Source organism: Cnephaeus nilssonii (assembly GCF_951640355.1).
Source record: "Cnephaeus nilssonii genome assembly, chromosome: 22".
Taxonomy (NCBI): Eukaryota; Metazoa; Chordata; class Mammalia; order Chiroptera; family Vespertilionidae; genus Cnephaeus; species Cnephaeus nilssonii.
This window is the reverse complement of record NC_137093.1, coordinates 18382579-18406568: the sequence shown is the minus strand read 5'-3', so window position 1 is coordinate 18406568 and position 23990 is coordinate 18382579. Positions and strand designations below refer to the sequence as shown.

Here is a 23990-nt window from a genome sequence, read left to right as displayed (position 1 = left end):
ACGCAAGGAGGAGGCAGTTGCTGCTGTGATTCTAAGGTTACATTCTCACAAAGTTATTTCTTCTCTGCCTTTCGACTTTTCAACAAGTCTGTAAAAGCAAGGATTCAGTGCTGCTGAAAGGCAAGTCGCAGCCTAAGAAGGAAGATGACCGAGGACTTGAGCCAGGAGAGCAGAATGAACAAACGCAGCGGATAAGGTTGCTTCCTGGCGTGAATGAGGTGCGCTCTGGCTGGGGGTTTGTTTTCCTTCTGCCATAGGCGAGCTATTCTAGAGAACACCAGTTGGGAGGTTAAAACTTCCTGTAACAGAAGCTCCTGACTGAAAGGAGCCGTGAAGCCCTAACTTCCGGGGAGGTGGTGCTGACCGCATCGGAGGGCCAGGCTGGAAGCCCCGCCCTGGACGGCACGTCTCACCTGGATCAGCGTCTGCCTCTCTGCTTTAGGGAGGTTCTTCGCTTGAAGCTCAGCCTCTTCCCACTCCTTCTTTACCTAGAACGAAAGTCAGAGTTCTCTAACCAGGGAGCTGTCTCTAGAACAATCCCCCGCAGCTCACGCAGGAAACTGTGTAGAAGGAAATCGCACGTGTGATCCCTCGTGAGCTCAGGCCGTTTAGCTTGTCCCAGAGCACTGCCTCTGAGGCTGCGCCTCGGTGTGCCCCAATGGAGTCTCAGTCCCACACGTCTTTGTTCTATCTCCTCAGGCACGTTATTTAAAAGTCTCTGTGTCGCCCTAGCTGGTTTGGCTGAGTGGATAGAACATTGCCTGTGGACTGAAGGTCCCAGGTTCGATTCCAGTCAAGGGCACATGCCCGGGTTGCAGGCTCGATCCCCAGTAGGGGGTGTGCAGGAGGCAGCCGGTCAATGATTCTCTCTCATCATTGATGTTTCTCTCTCTTTCTCCCTCTCCCTTCCTCTCTGAAATCAATAAAAATATATTTTTTAAAAAGTCTCTGTGCCTTAGTCTCCTCACCAAAAAAAGAGAGCAGGAGGAGGTTAATACCCATTTATCAGAATTGATGTGGGTAAAACAGAATAACGACCATTTCTCCCAAAATAAAAGTCCAGCTCAGATGATGTGTGGAATTCCGGGTGGTCACTGAGACCTAGCAAGGACTCCCTCTGATTTTCTCCGAATCCTTGAGTGAGTCTGGGAGAAAGTCACACTATGGGGCCCATGTTATTCTAACACTTACAACCCTTTTAGGGAAAAGAAAACATCCCAAGACACAGAACCTTCAACAGGCACCACTAGCCAGTGTCTTGCTCTCATTAATACATTTTTACGCTTACCTTTCTCTAATGGCAAATGACACTAGCTCTTTACAACCATGACATGAAGTTCCCTTCTTTAAAATAATACATTTTTTAAGCTAGTTAATGGCAAAAAATAATACTAATACTAATGAGAACATAATAGCGTAAGTGCTGGCCACTGTGTGGAACGCAGCGCGCTGAGGGAATTATGCTTCCACGGAGCTGGGGAAGCGGGAAGGCCTAGTCACACTGAGAAGGTCCCCTTATACTCGCACACCTCACCTGTCGCAGGCGACATGTTCGCGTGACAGTCTAGACAAATGGTGTCCCTTTTCTTCACCTATGAAAACCATGTCCCCCAGTGCCCAACGCCATGCAGATATGGGGAGGCTGCAGTTTACCCTGTCCATCCGGTTGCGGTGCCGAATTTCTAGCTGCTCCTTCGCCTTCTGGAAGCGGGCATGCTCGTTATCATCCGCAGAGGTCTCGAAATACACATCCACATCACTGGTCGGCAGAGGAGTTGGGGGAACTGGAACAGAATGACAGAGGGCGGTCTCTTTGGGGGCGAGGGCCCTGCTGAACCGGACAGCACTGCGCTACGGGAGGATACTGAGTTCAGGAGCGCAGAGCGGGCTGTCTGCCTGGTACTGCGCTCCAAGGACGGGGCGCTCCTGTCTGCCAAGCTCCTATCTCCAAGGATGGGGCGTCCTGTCTGCCAAGCTCCTATCTCCAAGGATGGGGCGTCCTTGTCTGCCAGGACCCGGCGGTTAGGCTGCGCCTTACACGAGATTCACCCACCGGGCCAGTCCAGGTACCCTGGCAACTACGGTGCCAGCCAGGCATTTACTGAGGACTTCAGGGGCAGAAAAGGAAATCGCTTCTTCTAACTGTCCCTCGGTTCTTGAAATCTTAACCCTTTGCACTCGCTTGCTTTTTTCATCGAGCTGCTACCAATGCTAACCGTGTCGAGTCACACTCGACATCCGAGTGCAAAAGGTTAAAACCTAAAAAGTCACTGCCTTACTGCTGTCACCGATGGCATCTGACCAGAGACGAGGGCTGAAGTGAGACCAGCCGAGTGCTTCCACACTCTATTTTGAAGGGAACTTGAGGGGGTCAGGGCTCCTTTCTTCTTGCTATTTTAGGTGGGAACCTACTTTGGGGAACTAACTCAACTGAATGTTCTTTGCACACTGGGAAAGCCCAACTGCTCTAGCTGGTGTCTCAGTGTTCACCAGTATTGAACCCCCGATCGCAGAGATGACAGGTAGAGCTAAGTTGCTGTATGTGACAGGACAGAGCTGCTCTTCGACAAGGACTGCCCGGTGTGAAGACACCCAGGGCATTCATTGGCCCTAACAGGCCACCACCCCTCCCTGCCAGTCCAGCAGACTCCTAGTGGCCCCGGCGAGGCAATGCTGCACCAGGGAGCTTCCTCTCCTAAGGAAAGGACTGGGAGGACGGGTTCCTCAGCCAGCCTCTCAAGGAATACTCATGGCAACTCTTGCTCGCCCAATTCCCGAGACGGCCCAGGCTAGGGAGGACTGACACAGGACCGACACGCAGCCTGCTGCACAACCTGCAGCTGCATCATGACATCATGTGAGAGCCAAGCGGGTAGTAAAAGCCCAATTCAACAACCTTTAATTCAAACAAATCCACCTAACTTCCAGAATTGCCTAAGTTCAGCAGAACTTGAAAACAAAGGTGTAACTGACAGATGTAACTACAAATGCATCAGCCACTCCAGCTTTCCATCAGAGCATCTTCTATTTCCCTCATTTTAGTTACTAAACCTAAAAGCTACAGCGGCCAATTTTCAAATGAACTAAATTAACTAACGTATGGCTTCAGAGACCACATTCCCCAGGATACTCAAAAGTCCAGATGGGAGAATTTCAAAGCACTGTGTGTTAGAGACAGAGCTTTGTTCACGTCACTGGGCTGGATGAAGGTAATACCAAGCGTAAGCTGCCCCCACCCTCTGGAAACTACAGGGCAAGGGGGCAGTGGGCCTAGAGGTTTGGTTCTGCAGACACGGTGGGCTCCCACCCAGCACCACGCCCCCTGTCCCTGTGAAAACCACCAGCTCATCGGCCCATCTCAATCCCCTTCGAGGAGGGACACAACCTTGACTATGGGAATAGCGATGCTCCTGGGCCATCCAGGCACTCCAGCCAGGGGCCCCAAAAGCCCACGAACACATGCAGCCCCTTGGCAAGTCTCCCCTACCATACGTAACCGGAAACCACAATTTGGCAGACTTTGTTAATGCTCTGAAGAGCTGCCAAAATGCCATCGTGTCTTAAGGCACCACCTCTCTGATCCTCTGGGAAAAGATCACCATCTGCATATTCAGTAAAATCTCATCCTAACTCCAATTCCTCAGGCTTCAACCAATGTTTTTGTTGCCTCTTACTTTAAGTAGTTCCACAGAGCTGAAAAGATCTATTTCTATCTCTACATCTTTCTTGAATAAAAATCTTTCTGCCAAAGTTCCCTAAGGATTCATATTTTTTTCATCTTTTCAAGTGTATCAAATAAAAACAGCCTTTCCACAGGGCAGCAGCTGGAGTGGAAGCACTGTAAGTATACCATGTTATATTAGGATTTTAGACATCTTTTTTGGGGGGGTAGGTAGTGGGGGAAGAGGGACCATGAAGGCATCTGAATGAAAACCATCAGAAGCTACAGCCAAATCCCAGGAATCATCATTCTAATAAAATCCAGAATAGGAACTTGGCCTGAGGATTTTCCAAACACAGGGTTAGTACTGCAAAGGAAGAGAAAGAGGGTCTTAAAACAGGAAAAGGGGTAACCATGGAGAAAAGCAAAACTTTTCCTACCTTAGTAAACCCAACTCAACTGAGCCGCTGAGTTTCCTTGGGAGCTCAGGACACATAAACTAAAGTCCTTCACTCCTCCCAAATCTCTGCACAACCCAGGGCTGCCGAATACAGAGAAACAGCTGCCACCTCCTGGCTGCAAAGCTCTCTCCCTAGAGACGTAAAAGCGAGAGAGTTCAATTTTCCGGACTCCCAAAGCATCCCCATCGTCACTGCTTTGGAGAGCAGGCATCACAGGGTCGGTGACAGGGTAGTTCAAAGTCAAGGATGAGAGGCAAAGCCTGGAGAGATCAGATGCAGAACTCCTGGCCGCCCTGCTTACCCTTTTGTGCCTTTCAACTAGAGACAACCAGGGCAGGGCTGCCTTCCGAGCCAACGCACAGCGCCCAGGGAGCCAGCAGACTAACAGAGGGCTGAGAGCAAGGCCTGGGCGCCCCCGCAGTGCCAGGGAGGGAACACACCATCACCACCACCACCACACCACCACCACCAGCATACCCACGGTGAGCACAGGACACGGAGAACTGAGCTTATTACAGCTGCCCACAGAGAAGCAAGGCTAGATCTAGAAAGCACAAGATGAGGGAAACACGACCAACAGCGAACACCCGAGGGGCAGGGAGCACTAACAGATGCAGTCACGTGGACAGCCGGGAAAGACAAACGCCGGACAGGACAGTCTGCTGCACAGAGCCAGCGTGGCGGACTTACTCATCGCTTTACACACAGCCATACAATAATCCTCAGACTCAAAATTGTTCCTGTTGCCTCCGCAGCCGCCATATATAAAGCGCACGCACTTTCCCTTGGAGAGGTCGAAGTACCAACGGGGCATCACGGCCCGGCAGGGCCCCGTCATCGCCTCCTGGGAGCAGACAGCTGTGTGAAAATGGTCAGATGTCAGCGGGACAGAGGTGGCAGCTGCAGACGCGTCACAACCTACAGAACGCAGGGCTGGGCCGGGCGAGGAAGGCCCGGGGACACTCAACATCAGGAGGCGAGGGCTGGACAAGCCCTCAGCGCTCGGCTAACTGGCTCACCAGCTCAAGCCAGTCGCTTCCACTCGAAGGCAATACGTTGAGGAACTGACAGTGTTTTGTGCTGTCTTCAGGCTAGATGTACAGGTTGGCAGAGGAATTCTCTACATCATAGCTCCGTGAGGCCACCCTGCTGAGCTGGGCGGTGGCGATATTTGCCTGGTTTGCCTATCGTGATAGGTCAAGGCCTACAGGGAACGCAGGTGGATGGGCTGTGACTGGTGATGGTGGAAGCACTACTCAAGCATCTAAAAAGGACGAGTGCACGCTTTTATGGTCTCCAAGGTGAGTCAATTTCTAGACTCTAAATAACTCCCCCTAGTTGGGTCCTAAATAATTCTTCAGATCTTCATTGGTTTCAGATCCACAAGCAGCAGGACGTTGTGTGGGAATGGTTCTAGAACCGTCACAGCCTTGTGGTTATTTTTTTAAACTGGCAAGATGAAAACACTGCTGGTCCCGATCCCTTCCCAGGAGGTCATTCAATTCCACCCTCCCAGTTGCAAACAGCTTTCCAATGGTAAACAGGGCGGCCTACCCACGGGAACCCACTCAGGAAGAGAAGAACCAAGGAAGTGATTTCCATTCCACAGGGTCAGGGCTTTAGCAGTATGGGGGGGGGGGGGGGTCCCCCTCAGGAGAGACCATGTTGTCTCTTATTCTCCAGTTAAGTCCTTGCAATGCAGAGAACAGTCCCCTGACTCATTCTGCACTCTCCCTGGGTGTGTCCATGGCAGGCCCTGCCGCGACCCAGCCGCCACGAAGCTGGCACCACCAGCACCCCGAGGAGCTGGCCTCCTCCGGCACAGAAGCCCCGCCGCTCCTGTAACTCACCTGCGGTGAATGCACCACAACATCCTAAGCAAGCAATTCCCGGAGGGATGCTACTGCCTCTGCTCCCATGGCGTTACCTTTAACATCATGAGGCATTTCCTTGGCCGCGATGGCCCCGTCGCTGCTGGGCGCCGTCGGGGTCTCTTCGTTGTAGTCGTCCCCTTTAAAGGTGTCATAGTAGTAGTCTCGGTCTTCCACCACTTCCTCCTCCTCGTCCTCGTCCTCGTCCTCGCCATCCTCATCCGCAGCTGCCTCGGTGAAGTCTTCCAAATCCGCTTCGGTAGGAAATTCACTAAGGGCCACAGCAAAAGAGGAAGGTTAATGCCAATTCCGACGCACAGCACAACAATGAGTCTGCCCCCCGTTCTGGAACACAAACAGAGACAGGAAATCAGCTCAGCGTGCCCTGGACTCGGCCGTGAAGGCCTCAGCTGGGGCTGCCAGCAAAAGGGAAGAGCCGGGGAGCAGGGACCACATGGGCCGGTGGAAAGCAGTGCGGCCCAGCGTAACGTAAGGCTGGCAGCCTCCAGCCCTCCCGGGACCGGCTCCAGCTGCCGTGAAACGCCGGCTGGCTCCGCCCAGCAGGACCAAGGCAATGCCCCCTTCACCCAGCAGCCCACGGCCCCCGGCAAAACCATTCCCAGGCTCGGGACAAGAGCTCACCTTTTATAAACGTCATAGTCTTCCTCCTCCTCTTCCTCTCCTTCCTCGTCCTCATCTTCCTTTGACACAGCCGACTCCACGGCCTTGGTCTGAGGGCAGCACACGTACTCGGTGCCGTGGAACTGGTCGACCCCGCAGGGCAGCAGCATGCCGTAGCTGTACAAGGTCATCCCCTGGGTCAGACAGGCCTGAAAGAGACCCGCAGGCCGACATCAGAACACACCGGACCCGAGCTTGGGCCGAGAGAAACCTATCAAATCGCTCTGTGATGCTTCCCCTCCTGGCCACAGAGATGTTCTGTCAAAAAGTGTGCTGGTAGTAGGACACGTTTTGCTTAACTTGCACTAGGGAAACATCTGGACCATAAACAATGAAAGCCCGAAGTTGGACAAAAAGGGAAGGGAGTTCTTTCTGGTAATTATCAAGCAGATAGAGGTCGTCCACGTGAATTTACACTCGTCCCTGGGGAGGGAGGGCACTCCTTCAGAATCTGACCAGAGGAAAACAAGCGACGGGAGAACCAACTTAACTACAGAAGACAAGCTAAGAAGGGGTTTCTCCACCAGAAGAAGGAAGTGACATCCAATCCTGTCAGCATGTGAGCGGGCACCGCCCTTCCATAATTGGCCATTTCCCCCCGAAGGCCTTAGGGCTCAGAGGGCCTTCTCAGGAGCCCGGCTGAGCACATCCTCGCTTCACGGCTTTTTTAATATCCGTAACTTTAGGGTCTGGATTGTCAGCACCGAACTTCCCTGTAAAAATACCAACCCTTCTCCCAATATTTTTAATTTAGAAGGTACAGTCATTGCTAACTTTGAAGGGAGAAAAGGAAATTAATTTGAAACCAGGGTGGCTTTGCCATCCGCCCTTTACCTCTTTGACCAGAGTGTGCCAGTGCTGGTGGTTCTCGCACACATCCATCCGCTCCTTGTGGAAAAACTGGCACTTCTCTGGAACCAGCAGAACGTCACTCACAAACTCACCCACTGGAAAAGAGAAGCTCTGTCAGAAGCAAACCTGAGCTTAATTCAAGGGGAAAACAGCCCTCACTGCAGATTCTTAATCACATAGTCAGATGCGGACGGTGTAGTATCTTTCACCCTCAAAGGCCCACTGAATGTGACACCTCCAAGCAAGCAGCCACAAGAGCTCGACATGCCGTTAGCCACTAAGGACAGGACTGCCTCTCTCCCCGACTCCACGCCCTCCAGTCCCGGTGCAGGCTGCACAGCACAAGAGGCGAATAGGAATAAGGTCCCCTTCCATGTCCTCAGACAGACACACACACACACACACACACACACAGGTTCTGCCCCCCAGATTTCACATAAACAATATTCTTGGCCTCTTACGTCCACATTTCTGCCTATTATTGGTTTTGATAACAAAATGTCCAAGAAACTAAGACTGGATGTTCTCCTCAAGTACAGGTAATTCTTAGGTTAGCCCTTTGTGGACCTAAAGACACATAGCTCTGAGACTAGCCACCATTGCAATGAACTTATTCACGTAAGAATCATCAATGGAGAGCTAATTACAAGGGGAACAGGGTCCTGGCAAGAGAAAACTCTGGAAGACACTACCTTGACTAGGTGACCTGTTTAACATTGCCAATCACAGACAAACTGGCGATGTCCTAAAGAAGAACATACTACCTACACAGTCTTTCTGCCAAAATATGTCATTTCAATCTAATCATAATGAAATTCAAATCCAAATCTGTTTGAATTTCCATCAAACAAATGACCTGGACTTTTAATTTTAGGGTGAACTATCATGATGTCTCAAACTTCCTTTCATTTTAACAACAACAACAAGTATGTGATATGCACACACACATACCTAATGAGCTGGGAAAAAAAATACACATAGCTGTTTAGAAAACAAATCTGTGATTTGTTTCCAGGTAATTGGGGGAAGGTGGGAGTGGGGCCATCGATGAAGTCAGAGTGGCTCATGAATTAATGATGGCTACACACTTGGGCAACAGGGACATGAGGGTTAAGGGCACTGTTTTCTCTGTGTCTACATATATTTGTAATTTCCATAATAAAAAGCTAACAGCTTATATATATGTCACCAGATTATCACCCAGAAATTCTGATTCAGTAGGTCTAAGGTGGGATGCACTACTCTGCATTGAGCAAGCATCCCAGGCGATTCTCATGCATCACTGATGTGCTCCCACAGGGTCTATGTGGAAGGAGGGAGAGCTGTAGCAAACATGGCAAAATGTTGAACTTAAAGCAGGATGGTGAGTGCATGGATGGCCATATTGTTTTGTCTTTTCAGTATGCATGAAACATTTCAGAATAAAGCTGAAAATAAAAACTCTCTTATTTTATTGACTGATCAATTTTAGAGAGGAAGCAAGGGGTAAGAGAGACAGAGACATCACTGATGAGAGAGAATCATTGACTGACTGGCTGCCTCTTACACGCCCCACACTGGGGATCAAGCCGGCAACCCGGTCATGTGTCCTGTCCTGGAATTGAACCGTGACCTAGTTCATAGGTTGATGCTCAACCACTGAGCCACGCCAGAAATTTAATAATTAACTCCATGCTTAACTGTAAAATAAAGTATCCCTAATTTTATTGATTTATTATTTTAATTTTCCAATTACAGCTTACAGTCAATATTATTTTGCATTAGTTTCAGGTGTACAGCCTAGTGGTTAGACAATCATATACTTTACAAAGTGGTTTCCCCCATATTTCAAGTACCATCTGGCACCATACAATTACTACAGTATTACTGACTGTATTTCCTATGCTGTACTTTATATCCCTGTTACTATTTTGTAACTACCAATTTGTACTTGTTAATCCTTTTATCTTTTCCACCCAGGTCCCACTACCCCTCATTCCCTCTGTCAACCATCAGTCTGACCTCTATATCTATGCGTCTGTTTCTATTTTGTTTATTCATTAATTTTGCTCTTTAAATTCCAGTTAAGTGAAATCATATGGTATTTGTCTTTCTCTGTTTGATTTATGTCATTGAACATAATACCCTCTAGGCCCATCCATGTTGCCACAAATGGTTAAGACTTCATTCTTTTTTATGGCTGAGTAATAGGCCATCAGCAGTTCACCCTTCATCGTCTAGGGAAGGCCAACTGTCTATCAACCGGCACTTAGGTTGTTTCCATATCCCAGCTATTGTAAAGAATGCTGCAATGAACATAGGGGTGTATCTGTCTATTCAAATTAGATTTTTGCATTTCTTTATATAAATATCCAGAAGTGGAATTGCTGGGTCATAAGGAGTTCTATTTTTAATTTTTCGAGGAGGCCCTGTACTGTTTTCCATAGTGGCTGCATCAATTTGCAAACCCACAACCTGACCACCCAAGGCAAGTTTTTGTGAGCTCGAGTGGCCTTCCCTAGACCATGTCTCTGAGGTGAATAGGGCTGTGAGAACTTAAAAGACCTAGAATAATTGTCTGGAGCAGAAACATACACCTTGCAGAAGCGTTCATACTGGAACAGGGTGAACTGCTGATGGCCTATGGTGAATTCCAAGGTAGAAGGTGACTTGCAAACAGATGCCTGCAATGGACGAGTGAGCGGCTCTGAGTCACGAAGGCGCAGCTGCTGAGGACTGCATCTCAAAGCCTGATTGTGCAACTTCCTCCAGGAGGCTTCACATCACAGCAAACCCCTGTGCTCATCTCCTTCCAAAATAACCAAATGCAAAACTGCCCTGGGCTTGCAAAGCTTGCTTCTTTTAGTACCGGAGCCAGTCTATATATAAATGTCAAAGATGACTAACTCCTTCCCACAAATACCAGCACATCACCAACTGGGTCCTACTCGGATCATCCGATTTATTTAGATACATTTTTATAGATAAGCAGGAGGCAATTAGTAGTAACGGGAAATAAAATGTTCATTTTGAGGAGACTGATCTGTAACTTCTCACCAAATATACTAAGTATTAGTTAAGAGAATCACATTGGTGGGTAATTAAACATGTTCTCAGAAGAGAGCAGAGTTGAATGACTGGACACAGATGTCTACAGATAGTGTGACCTCAGATGTGATGCAAACATTGCCAGCAACCAAAATTCATCCTCAAACTGCTTTCAGGCATCCTAATCAAGACACATCCTTCCCCTCAACCTTGCAAAAACAACAAAAATACTACCTGAGTACATAGATAAGACCCCTGGAACATCCAAACCAATTAATAGAGGCTCCCAACCAATACAAGTACATCCTATTTTCCCCAGTCCCCATCTCCCCACCCCTCTGGCTTGCCTATGATTTGGGTTAGCTAGGCAGCAATATTTAAAGGGGATTTCAGAGCTGAAGCTAACCACACTACCATCTCTTTATGTCAATATGTGGTATTTATTTACCTTAATAGGTATAAAAGGACTCACTGTGGTTACTCCTGGTGAATAAAATACACAAGACTCTCACTTTTTACTGCATTAATTTTCAGTACAGTTTGTATGTTAAAAGAATTGAGTATGGTTGCATAACTCAGTGAATATACTACACACCATTAAACCATTATATCTCAACAAACCTATACTTAAAAAGTAGAGAGACTTATTTACAGGGGATATTGAGAAAATTTTAAAATATAGTGAAGATAATGGAATTGTAGGTATCAGTATGAGCTCACTGTTAACATATGCACATAGATCTAGAAAATAGATTTGTGTGTGCATGTAATGTATATATACATATTTCTTAGCTCTGTCCCCTGAGTGGGCCTAGAAGCAGTAACACTGTAATAGCAGTAAGAACACCTAATGCCCAGATCTTGGTGTCTAAATATTTTCCCCACTAATAAAATCAGGGCTTCTTGCAGAAATGGCTGAATCCAGGGGTGAGGTAGGGAAAATATAGGATGAGCCTAGAGCATCTTTTGGTGCCAGAAAGGAAGCTTTCAAAGAATGACAGGGACATGTAAAAAGACACGGGAACCTTAAAAGATACATGAAGCCCCTAACAAGTTTGGCTCAGTGGATAGAGTGTCGGCCTGCAGACTGAAGGGTCCCAGGTCAGATTCCAGTCAAGGGCACATACCTTGATTGCAGGGCAGGTGCAGAAGGCACCAATAGATGGGTCTTTCTCACATAAATGTCTCTCTCTTTGTCTCTCCATCCCTCCCACTCTCTCTAAAAAAATCAATGGGGGGAAAAATACATATATATCTCCTCCGGTGAGGATTAACAACAAAAAGGAACCAGCATGAAGGGGCTCCCACTGGCCAAATCTGGACAATGAGTCCATAATGAAATAAATGGTAAGGAGAAGGTCGTGCTGATTACTAACCAACGGCAGTTCTATCTGGGTACTCTAAGGGGAGGTTGGGTTCGAGAGTGGAAAGACATTAAAATCTATTACTTCTTAAATGACAACAAGGAAGAGTCAGTATGTCTTTCCTACTACCTCCCTAAACTTCAGTGACTGGTCCTTCACTAACTTAGGCTCAGGCAACTGTATTCATTCAAAAATAAAAAGGGGTAGCTCTACTTACTTAAAAAGTTGTCCAAATGCATGCTGGTGTAAACATGAATAACTGTCTGAATAAATAACATTGAAGACTGTACAGTACAATGCTTTATGTGTGACAATACAAAGAAGGTATTAAATGGTTTATGGTCAAACTGTCTTTATGCATTTAATTAATGACATTATCATTTCATTGGTTCTATGACACACTGATAAATTCAAATGATAGCATTTGAAAATAAATGCAGTAAAACAAATTTTTGTTGTTGTGTACTGGCTATGGTAGAGGTCTTGTCATTATAAAGAGTGTATCCTATGTTCTAGGCACTGCATGGTGCTAAGGGGACAAAATAATTAAAGCAGGGTCAGTGTTTTCAAGGAGTTTACAACAAGATTGGAGGAAGATGCAATACACAGAAACCATTGATTGTACAGTGTGACAGGTGTAATGGCAACAACATGGAGAACTTCAGATATGGTTATCCGGATAGAAAATAAAAGTGGTTCCGTTAAAGAAAGCATCCCCGGAGATAAGTCTTAAAGGGAGAACTTCCCAAGTAGGGTTAAATAGAGGAAAATCATTCCAAACTATGAGAGCTGGGTGGATGGTAAGTGGCCAGGAGCCATGAGATGTCCATGTTGATGAAGAGTCTGAAGCACAAAAGGGGACGTGGGGCGTTGTAGAAAAGTAGAGTTAAGCAAGGACCACTTTGTGGAGTTTCAACCCATGCTAAGGAGCTTAATTAAAGATGACTTTTTAAGTGAAGAAGGGCTACTAAAGGGTTTTATGTGCAGAAGAGACAATTCAATCTTCACTTTAGATCAGAAGGCAACACACTGACAACAGACCCGAGGGACAGGCATGGAGGCTGTTGTCACAGCCTAGCCTAGGAAGGAAATGAGGGAAAGCGGAACTGAGCAGGGGAGTCAGATGGAGAAGGATATAAGCCAGAGGTTCCCAAACTTTCAAGTCACAGCACCCCTAGGGCAAAAGAATGCCCCAAAGCCAAGTGGTTAGGCCAACAAGTACTTGTGTGCTAACACCTTAGGGCCTGCTGGGCCTACACAACTCTTCCAACATTGGAATCGATCGACCACATCCACCCTTCTTTCTTCCACAGTGATTCTGTGTGATGCTGGCCTTGTATCACAGGAGCCACAAAGATGAGGTCACAGAAAGGAATAGAATGGTCAGGTGTTGAAACTGTGACTACTCCCAGCTAGTAGTTCACGGGATGTCGGACAGATGTTTCCCCTGAAAACCCAAACATCCCACAATGCCGCTGTGAGTCTGCTACAATGTCCTGGAGCGCCTCGGTGCACTTAAACATGGACATAAGCCATACTCCAGAGGCGAGAATCAGACTGGCCTGAAAACTGACTGGATGTACAGACAAAGGTCTCCCAGATCTGAAGCTCAGAGTTCTGGATGGGTCGTGGAGCCATCAAGGGACATAGAACATACAGGAGGGCAAAGACCAGACTGCAAGGTCTTTAGGGGTAAGGATGCAAAAGGCAGAAATGATTCCAAGTACTATCTACAAATAGTCAAGAATACTAGTGTGAGAATTTTATAGAGAATGAATGAAACCTCATACCCAGAGATTTCTTGGAGCCAAATGGAATGGAAGAACATCCTTAAACCGTATCACAAAATTTTTTCCAAGTCTCACACTACTGCATGAGGAAATGGTGTTGAGCACAGGCAGTGTCCCTCCTCCCCCTACTGTGTATTTAAAACAAAGCAATTGCTACGTATTTTAAATACTGTTATTCAGATGCTGACCCTTCCTGTTATTTTGCTACATGTGAGAATGAGAAAAGCAATATATTCCATTTGAGGAAAGGTTTTAAAGAAGGGAGGGAAGGGAAAAAGTTAACTTCATGGCTAAAAGTATGTACATCTACAGAACTACCCCGGATGTCCACATTAGTGCTGTATCCATGGCAGGCGTCCTCAAACTACGACCCGCGGGCCACATGAGGGTGTTTTTGCCGTTTTGTTTTTTTACTTCAAAATAAGATATGTACAGTGTACATAGGAATTTGTTCATAGTTTTTTTTTTTAAACTATAGTCCGGCCCTCCAACGGTCTGAGGGACAGTGAACTGGCCCCCTGTTTAAAAAGTTTGAGGACCCCTGATCCATGGGCTGCTCAGTCCCATGCACTACTAGGACTCTAACACCTCACAGTCTCCCTGGAGGCGAAGCTGGGCCGCTCTGAGGGCAGCACTCTCATTCAGTGCCACCGAAAAGGTTCTTCCCTAAAAGACCAGGATGCCCACGAAGGGAGAGGGCGAGTTAGTGACCAGCGAAGACAAGTCAATTATCGACACAGAAAGCAATAAATATTCAAAAGAGAAAGTCCCATAATAAATTCGTGTAGCCTGCAGGTTTTTAACATGTGGATATTACACTGTGAGTCAAGAGAAACTTAAAAACGAGGGAGCCCACTTCCTGAGAAGCACGCAGGGATGTCTACAGAACACTCACCGAGACACTTGAACGGAATCACAACGTGGCTCTTGCACTGCTTTTTGTCCCGCCGGCACCAGTTGTCCACGCTGGCTGGCTGGTTGGCCTCCATCACATTGGTGATCTGTAGCTCTGGGTACATCTGCACAGAAAAGGCACACTCAGTGAGTGGACTGGTCTATAATAAATGCACATTCTCTCACAAGTAAGGCTGAATGTCTGTTTACTCAGGGTCACTGTTATCCTATGTAAATCTAAAGTTCCACTTGGTTGCCCCTGGCTCCAGATAAACTCTTCAAGTAAAAAGATACTATAACGATTAGCTTTCTTGGGACAGGCAGATTTCTGACTACTAATGTGTTCTCTTAAAAAAAGGAATCTTTAATACAAAAGCAGCAAGCTTTAAGCCCAATAAATCTGTTAGACATCAAGGATGCTTGTAGGGTATGTCTAAGTAGCTGAGTTCATGAATTAAAACATTTAAGAGGCAAGTCCATGGAAGCGACTGTTAGTAAAATTATAGAACAATGCTTGGACCCTGGCCCTATATACCAGTCTTGGTAAGTAAGAAGTGCATTCAAACCTCTCATATCCTTTTCTAGGTCAAGTTTTAACCCAAAACCAAGTTGAATCAGACTTGAGATGATCATTTACAGCAAGTGGAAACCACAAGCACACACATGACATGTTTGCTTCGCGTCTTCCTATGACAAGTGGAAGCCGAGAGAAGCAGACTGTACAGTGTTCCTTCTGCAGTATTCCTTCCTCAGAGCACTGAGGTTCACAGCACACAAAGGCAAAAGCCTTCGAGAAGTCTCGTCGCCTCACAGCTTAGAAACCAAGGCCCGGTGCCCCAGTCTTTAGCCACTTAGTCTTCGGTCAAAAGAAAAGAATGATAGAATATCCGTTTCTAAGGCAAATAGGCTCAAATTTGACCCAGAAACAAAGCGGTTTTAAGTTTCTGGCAACACTCTTACCTCCTGACAGTACTGAAGAACTTCTTCTTTTGTTCCAAAGCAGCTCTTGGTGCCGGATGGGTCAGGTTCCCATTCCCCAGTCTGAATGTTCACGTGCATATTTAACTTTCCACAAAACATTGCAATCTGAGGCTCGGCGACAGCAAATCCTGTTCCAGCATTGGCTGCAAGAGCCTACGAAAGGGGGGCAAAAGACACGTTTACTGCAAAAAGGCCACACCAAGGCAGTCATATTCAGTTGTCTGTGACAGTAGAAGCGATCTTTTAAAAATTTTCACTGTAACTATTATGTCATAAACAAATCCCTTTCCCAGGAGCTAACCCAGAATAAAAATGACCTCTGGATGTACATGATCAGAGTGAAAGATCAATGGGAAATTTAGCCCCCACTCCCCATCTGGATACTTCTGACTGGGAACCTATAACATAACTGCGGTCTCCTCTATTACAAAGCAATCTACTTTCTGTTCCTTAATATATCGAACCACAAAAGCATAACATGTCTAAAGTTCCAGTAATTTTATTCAATTCACTTACACAAATTTTACTGAGCAGCTACTATTATGCAAATCAACAAGCTAAGTGCTTAGGACACCAGGGTGAGCAGAGCTATGACCCTCGCTCTCACGGGGCTTGCCGTCTAGAGCAGCAGTGCATACACCCAAAAAGGGTGATCACACGCCCAGACATCCTAAGGAGGGAAAGAACACAGCATTGAAGAAGCATATAAAAAGGGAATCGGCCCTGGGCTCGGATGAGATGATCAGGAAAACTTCCTGAAGAGAATGGCACCTGAGTAGAGCAGAGCTTAGAACACTTTAAGTGAGAGGAAGTGGAGAGTGGTACAGGTGGGAGGGGAGCATACAGGGACAGACTGGACAGTCTGTAGACCAAGAAAGGACTTTGGTCTTTATCACTGGAAGTGTGGAGAGGTTTTAAGCACAAAGTTAGTATGTTCAAAATGCAGCTCTGATGCTTTCTCTGGCTGAGGGTGAAGAACAGACTGAAAGGAACCCAGAGTATATGCAGGGCAATGGCTCAGGAAGCTGGAGTTGCACAGTCCAAATGTGAGCTATGATGGCTTGGGCTAAAGGAGGGTGATGAAGAGACAGATTCAAGAGATCACAGAGAGCAAAACAAGCAAGACTTGGTGACAGATTAGCCAGGGGGATAAGGAAGAGGAAGATGACAAATCTGGCTAGTGTTACTTAAGAAGTGATGGTGTCATTCATGCAAACAGAACACTAAAAGGGATTTCATGAACAGTTTTACCTTGTGTTAGTTAAAAATAATCAACTATTGCAGAAAGTCTTTTTTTTTTTTTTTGGCTAGCTTCTCTTCTTTGCAAAAGATCACAGCCATTAAAGATCACAGCCATTAACAACGCATAAGTTACAAGTGAGAAATAACATCTAGGCCTGAGGACAGTAAAGCTCCTACAAAGTTTCTGGCAGTAGGAAAAAGCACAGGCATCCCAACATCCAGAAATATGCCAACACTGATGGCTGTATCCACAGTAGAGTTCTGTGGTCTTTCCTAGTGGAAGTTCTTTCATAAAAACTAAATAGCTTTTTAAAAAATGTTAAAACTTGGATTGGGAAGGGGGAGTAGGGTTAAATTGCTTGATTATATTGGTCTATATTTTTCAGAGAGAGAAAGGAAGGGAGAGATTTGTTGTTCCACTCATTTATGCATTCACTGGTTGATTCTTGTATGTGCCCTGACCGAGAATTGAACGCACAACTTTGGTGTATTGGGACTCTAACCAACTGAGCTACCTGGCCAGGGCTATTCTACTGTTCTTTTTAAAGAGAGAAATTAACATAAAATGGTTTTCTATAACTGAAAGGTAGACCTGGCTTGAGTACATGGAAAATGTGTGCTTTCCAAGCAATTCTTACTTATCTATGCTGATGGACGACACAGACATGAATGGTCCTCCCCATCAGGAGCCTACATTAGGTTTTGAAATACATTAATGATTTTTTCCAGGACAAATTTACCATCCTACACCTTTTGCTGTGATACTTATGAAAATTAGCCAGTTCTCCACTAGTACAAGAGAAGGAAGCACAAACACCTGTTGGACAGCTGGGACAAAGGGAATTTGAAGTAAAATGTTGCCTACATCATTTTGGGTTGAAAACTACCTATTAAATCCAATCAGGAGAACAATTTGCAACTTTATGAACTAGAATCGACTGTAACCCTGTGATGATAGTCACTTATTAAAGTAGAAGGAAGATCCTATGCCTTCAGTATAACTGCATGTGAAGCTACAGATTGGTGTTGAGTCCTACTTCCCCCAAAGAAAGCAAAAAACATTTAAAAGAACACTAATGGTGTTTATTAAATGGTAAAAGGATGCACAAATGTGTTAATTCTCACAATGAGTTCAAGACATGCACCAAAATGCCTCTTGTGGTGGCCTTTCTTCTTTTGGAGCCGTATCTAAGGATTATGGCTAGAAACCTAGATTACGATCGGCCGCCTCCTGCATGCCCCGCTCTGGGGATCCAGCCCGCAACCCGCAACCCGGGCATGTGCCCTGACTGGGAATGGAACTGGGAACTGGGAATGGAACTCTCAGTGCACAGGACAACAATCAACTGAGCCACACCGGCCAGGGCTGGCCTTGTATATTTTTAACATTAAAGACAGCTATTAAACAAATAGAGTTCTGGGTGTGATGTGCAATCTTTCAAGTGGGGAGTGTGTGTGTGTGTGTGGGGGGGGGCGGATTTACCTCTTAGATTCCAAAAATGAATACACGTAAGACACAGGGTCAGTTAGTTATGTGAGGTCACCCAAGGCACAGCTGTGGAGTGGTGGGAACTGTGCAGGCAGCCATTTATTTATCGGCACCGAAGACTATGTTCCACGCGTTACTCATTATGGCTGTTAGAGAAAAGACCGCAAGGGTTCCAACTGCATAAATGTTCAGTGTACGGGTCAACCGCTGAGGTCAATACAGCAGTGGTAAGTGCATTTGATCTCTGTGCTGAGATGGTCAGCATTCCCGTCCCTAAAGAGAATCTAAAATACCAGAGGTTAAAGCAACAGGAAGAGGCAGCTAAGCAGCGACACCCTCACATCAGTTACCACCAAGAAAAGGGAGAGTAACTGGAACCCTTCCAGACAGCTAATACGCTGCAGTGATTCACTTTTGAGTTCAGAAAGATTAATCCTTGTGGTCATAAGAGACTCTCAAGAAGGTATAAAAAGCCTCTGTGGACCATGTCTAGAAATCAACTAATCAAACATACCCCAACCTTATCTAGAGTATAATCGGATCTTTTTTGTTTGTACTTTTCACTTTGAAAATGCTCTTATTTAATGGGCTCTCCATTTTCTTAAGCGCACACTGTGCCTTGATCCATTACATCAACGTATAAATCAATCTGGTTCCTAATCTAACATGTTACAAATGGGACGTCACTGCCAAGTCAGCAGTTCTGACATCCTGTGAACCTGGACTCCACTCGGAAAGGAAATTAATGCCCCTGCTTTGGCACTTAAGCCAGTGCCTGTGATCTATGCACGCTGCGGCACTTTGAAGGCTTTGAAAACAAATTACATCAATTGCTGTCCTAGCCCAGTGCTTCCATTTTACTTAATAATTCATTCTTAATAAGAAATCCCATTGTATTAATTTGGATCAGGATAGAGAGTTTAGCTATTTAAGGACAGAAATTCAACTTGGTAAATAAAAAGTATTTCTGGTAACCTGCTTGAAAACCTGAAATGGCTTAAAGCAATAAATAATTCTAAGTCTGAACCTAACTTATCCCCAGCCCTTTAATCATCACTGGAGAGTTGCACCCCACACCCCCAGCTAAGCCCCGCCTCCTTCCACAAAGCCACTCAGGACCAGTTCAGCGCTCCCAATCCAAGCAAATAAGCAAGCCCATTACTTCCTCCCTCACTGAAGCTACTGCCCCAGAACCTAATCTGGCTCTAGGGTTTGTGCGGGTGCCTGCCGGGGAGAGAGCTGCTTCTTTCTAAAGAGGAGGGTTCCATCCTATGATTGAGTGATCATGTCTCCTTGGACAGGAAGGTGCTGCATGCCAGCCTCTCAGGTGTCCAAGCTTCACCCTGGAAAGTCAAGTTAACTCAGTTCTAGTTCTTATAAATACTGAGCAATACAGCAATGGTAAGCACCTTTGCAACATCTATTTACTATCTGCATGCTAGTGATTTGTACATTAAAATGACTCAAAATCCATAGTGTGAAGATAGGTCTCCAAAATATTTATTAACTACAAAAAGGGAAAGAAATTACTTCACAGTGGAGGCACCAACATTAACCTTACCAGCAATAAGACACTTAAGAATACCAACAGGAAAGAGAGTTGGGCAAGACAGAGGGACTTACAGACTGGAAAAGACTAAGGAGAAATGACAAGTAAATGCAAAGGGGGAGCCTGAAACAGGGACAGGATCTTAATGGGAGAACCGGAGGAGTTATTGGACTCAGGGCTGTAAATCTGTTAATAGCACTGTACCAATGTTAATCCCGCATTTTGATAGCTGCACTGTGGTTATATCAGATGTTAATATTAAGGGAGGTGGGCTAAGGATATAGGGGACTCTCTGTAGTATTTTTGCAACTTTTAAAAAAAAACTCTAAAATCAGTTCAAAATAAACTGGTTTTGGTTTTTTAATCCTGTTCATTGCCTGCCTGAATTTCAATCATGACTACATGGATTCAATTTGTCAAAAGAGAAGGACAAAGAGTAAGTATAATCAGAGCAAGCACAATACCTAAAAAAACATACTGTTTTATTCTGAACACATGAGCATATATTCTAACGTGGTAAGATCCCATGTGTACAAACATTAAGTCCTATTTCTCTCCAATGGGAGGACAATTATAGTTCTGCTCAGAGCCTAAGATATAAGAAAGTCCACTCTTGTTACTGTCAAAGGGGTGCCTAGAGTTTGGAGCCTTTAAAGTATCTTCATCAACTGTACAAAAGTGAAGCTTTCCATTAAAAGATCCAAGCTTCAAACACTTTAACCCGCTATTGAATAAAATAACTGGATTCTTATCAAGCATTTTCCAGCAAACGAAGCAAAACCTATTCTTAAAAGTGAGTTTTCATCACACCAGTTGAAAATCACTGACCTCTTTTTACATTTGAACTTCTAATTAGAAGCTGGTGAATTAGAGTTAGGAGAGAAAAATTCCAAATATAAAAGGTCATATCCTTCCACTGACATATACCAGCTATTATGTATGATTTTCATAGGCAGTAATTTATACAAACAATCCCTGCTTTTGTTAGAGCTCTAATATTAAAGCATAAATGAGGTATCACTGCCAAGACCAGAAGTGTTTTAGACGGTCTCAGGCTTTTGACAGGGCCCCGGTAAATTGTCCATCTGGATTACACTGGTCAGGGTCCAAGCACCAAGCTTTACGTGAGGTCTGTCTTTACGCATGTGTCTCTGGGATGAGCAGGAAGTCTTTTATAAAAGAAGTTATTGAAAAGCATATCCAGTACTTTTATATTTAAAAAAAAAAAAAGATGCAGAACAGTGTTTATGGACCTAAAATTCTAAAGTTTTTTACTGGCTCCTGTTTCTTTCCAATGTCCCATAGTAAAATAGGAATCCTAAAAAAACCGATTCCCACAGGTAGGGCGACCCTAGGGACGTGCCCTGTCCAACCATCAGGCGCCTGCTCATCCCACTCCTGATCTCAGAAGTATGCCATGTGCTGCTTTATCTGTACAACAGGGCTGCTAATGTACACACTGCTCCCGGGCTTGCTGTGGGGATTAAGTGAAGATAATGCACTAAGCACGATGCTGACCTCAGAGCAAGCACTCAAATGTGAGCCTGGTTATCATGGGGCTGGTTCCTAAGGATTTAATTCTCTGTGGCTACCATTGCACAGAACTGGGGCTTAAACCACGGGCACCCAGGGACGAAAAAACACGTGAGATCCTTACGTGGCCAGTCATCCCCAAAGCCAGGAGAGCATGAAATGGGGTTAAAGGACTGCACATTGCTTTTTTACAGATTAAACGGAACATGCCTAGAGCAGGCTGCAATAATACTCCACATTTCATTTTGTGGGAATTCAGTTGCCAAATGTTTACATGAATATTTTAATGCTGCCCTATTTATTTAAAGGAAAATCACCGGGAGCTGCTGGCTTGCTAGCTTCCTGGATCCGGTCTGGCTTTCGATTATTAAGTCACTGTTGTGATTTTTAAAAAAAAGCACTATGCAAATTATTTCTCTAAGTGAGTCTTCTTAAGGGATATTCCCTCTACTTACCAGCTATGCCAGTGGTCAGCAAACTGATTAGTCAACAGAGCCAAATATCAACAGTACAACGATGGAAATTTCTTTTGAGAGCCAAATTTTTTAAACTTAAACTTATTCTAACGCCACTTCTTCAAAATAGACTCGCCCAAGCCATGGTATTTTGTGGACGAGCCACACTCAAGGGGCCAAAGAGCCACATGTGGCTCGCGAGCCGCAGTTTGCCGACCACTGAGCTATGCTACCTCATGGAAGTTATTTCCTCACTCTCTTGATCTTAGCTATCACTTGTGTACAATCTAAATACGGCATTACCCAAAATTTAGATATTACAATAAATGACACCTACAATATTAACTTTGGACTTTGGTTCACATTACAACGGACAGAATTCCACTTTCCAAAAACTCCTGATATCTAAGAAACACGGCTGGAAAACAAAGAGGCTTCCTTGAATGAGATTCTGCATGATTCCAAAGCTAAGCAGCAATCTGTCATACTTTGAGCAGAGGTCAAAAAGCCAGGAGGCTTGAGCATTAATATAAGATGATCTTAATGGTGTGAACTTGGGCTTAACCTTTGAACTCAAGGGCCAGTATTACTTAAAAAATTATTTACTACGAATGTACTAAATAAAGTGTGTGCAAGCCCGGGGGAGTTTATATAGGGATGCGCTTTCTAAACCGTCAAAGGGTAAAATGACTCAAGTTAAAAAACACCCAGAAGTATTGCTGATTAAATATTAATAATTAAATACGTTCATTCTAAATCATTACTATTGAGTCGCAGACGATAGAAATACAACTGATGGGAGGTTTTCTGTGGAATTCCAAGCACAAACCTGGCAATATTATCAGAAATTATAAACATACTTCTGGTTGATCTGAAGCTCTGTGATACTGTATTTATGAAATGCAATTTCACAGCCATTAAAAATTAGGTAATTTTTTTTAGCATATTTCAAAATTTCATGTGCTTGAAATGTAATAACTTACACCTTTTAAAGAAGTATTCAGACAGACCCATTCCACTAAAATAAATAGTCAACCTAGTGAATTTGCCAAGGCTACGTTGGGAAACTATCCAACATGACTGCTTTGGCTGCACAGCTCTATCTGACTTCAGATGTTACCACTACAGCCCTGGCCAGGTGGCTCAGGGGGTTGGATTCCCAGTCAGGGCACATACACAGAGGCAACCAATGTATGTGTCTCTCACATCGATGTTTCTCTCTCTCCCTTTCTTCCTCCCTCCCTCTAAAATCAACTAAAAAAAAAAAAGTTACAACCACAAACACAAAAGGCCAATGTCAGAGATCTCAATTCTACTGGATCCCTTTCCTTTTAATATATGCAGGGAAAGAAAACAAACCCATGCAGCTGAAAACGTTCATGTTTTAATGTGCAGAATGGTTTTTATTGCTGTTAAAGCAGGGGTTCCCTGGCATTCACTAGGGGGCTAGGAAGGTCTGCAACAGGTCTCCTGGCCTCCTGAAGAAGAAGGTCTAGAGTGCATTTGTGTGCACACGATTAGAGGACAACAGAACTGCTAACTGTTCTCTCTTGAGAAATGACTGTCCTGAATTCTTCCTTTCCACCTTTTTGTCCTGAATTCTTCCTTTCCACCATTACTTCCTTTCCACCTTTTGCTTTCAAATGTTTTTCATAAAATGACCGCAATAGTGAATGGGTAGTCTGTTATAAAATAATATTCTGTAATATGAAGAATTGACAACCTTACCTTTCTAAAATTTTCTTAGTTTTTACTAGCCCATGAAAACCAAAGGCTTATTATAAACTCTCTAAGGTTCTGTGATGCCAAAAGGCGAGAAAGGGCAGAAATTCTTAAGTGAATAACCCTTATCTTTGTTTACAAGTACAAAATAAGACAATTTGCCAAATGACTTTCACAGGACAGAAAGAGGCAAATTTCTATTTTAAAACACAAGTAGCAATTTCTACATGCTATTCTGCTAAATGTTTCACCATGTTTACTAGGTACAAGCAATAGTCGGATACCAATCTTGATGTCACAACTCACTTTCAACTTCTTTATTTATTTATTTTGTCAATCCTCACGTGAGGATATTTTTCCATTGATTTTTAGCGAGAGTGGACGGGAGGAGTAGAGACAGAGAGAAAGAAACATTGAT

General features: G+C 44.9%; 1 protein-coding gene across 4 annotated transcripts in view; it reads right to left on the bottom strand.

Moving 5' to 3' along the window:
• APLP2 (amyloid beta precursor like protein 2) overlaps positions 1-23990 on the bottom strand; it is a 58570-nt gene that overhangs the window by 15796 nt on the left and 18784 nt on the right. For 2 of the 4 annotated variants that reach the window (XM_079762734.1, XM_079762735.1), the window contains exons 2-9: positions 15562-15735; positions 14603-14726; positions 7509-7621; positions 6636-6823; positions 6050-6264; positions 4813-4980; positions 1654-1784; positions 414-488 (exon numbers count right to left, since the gene is read on the bottom strand). In XM_079762734.1, coding sequence (XP_079618860.1) covers positions 414-488; positions 1654-1784; positions 4813-4980; positions 6050-6264; positions 6636-6823; positions 7509-7621; positions 14603-14726; positions 15562-15735 — 1188 coding nt within the window. The remainder of the gene's footprint in view (positions 1-413; positions 489-1653; positions 1785-4812; positions 4981-6049; positions 6265-6635; positions 6824-7508; positions 7622-14602; positions 14727-15561; positions 15736-23990) is intronic. The other 2 variants (XM_079762736.1, XM_079762737.1) reach the window with 1 other exon arrangement.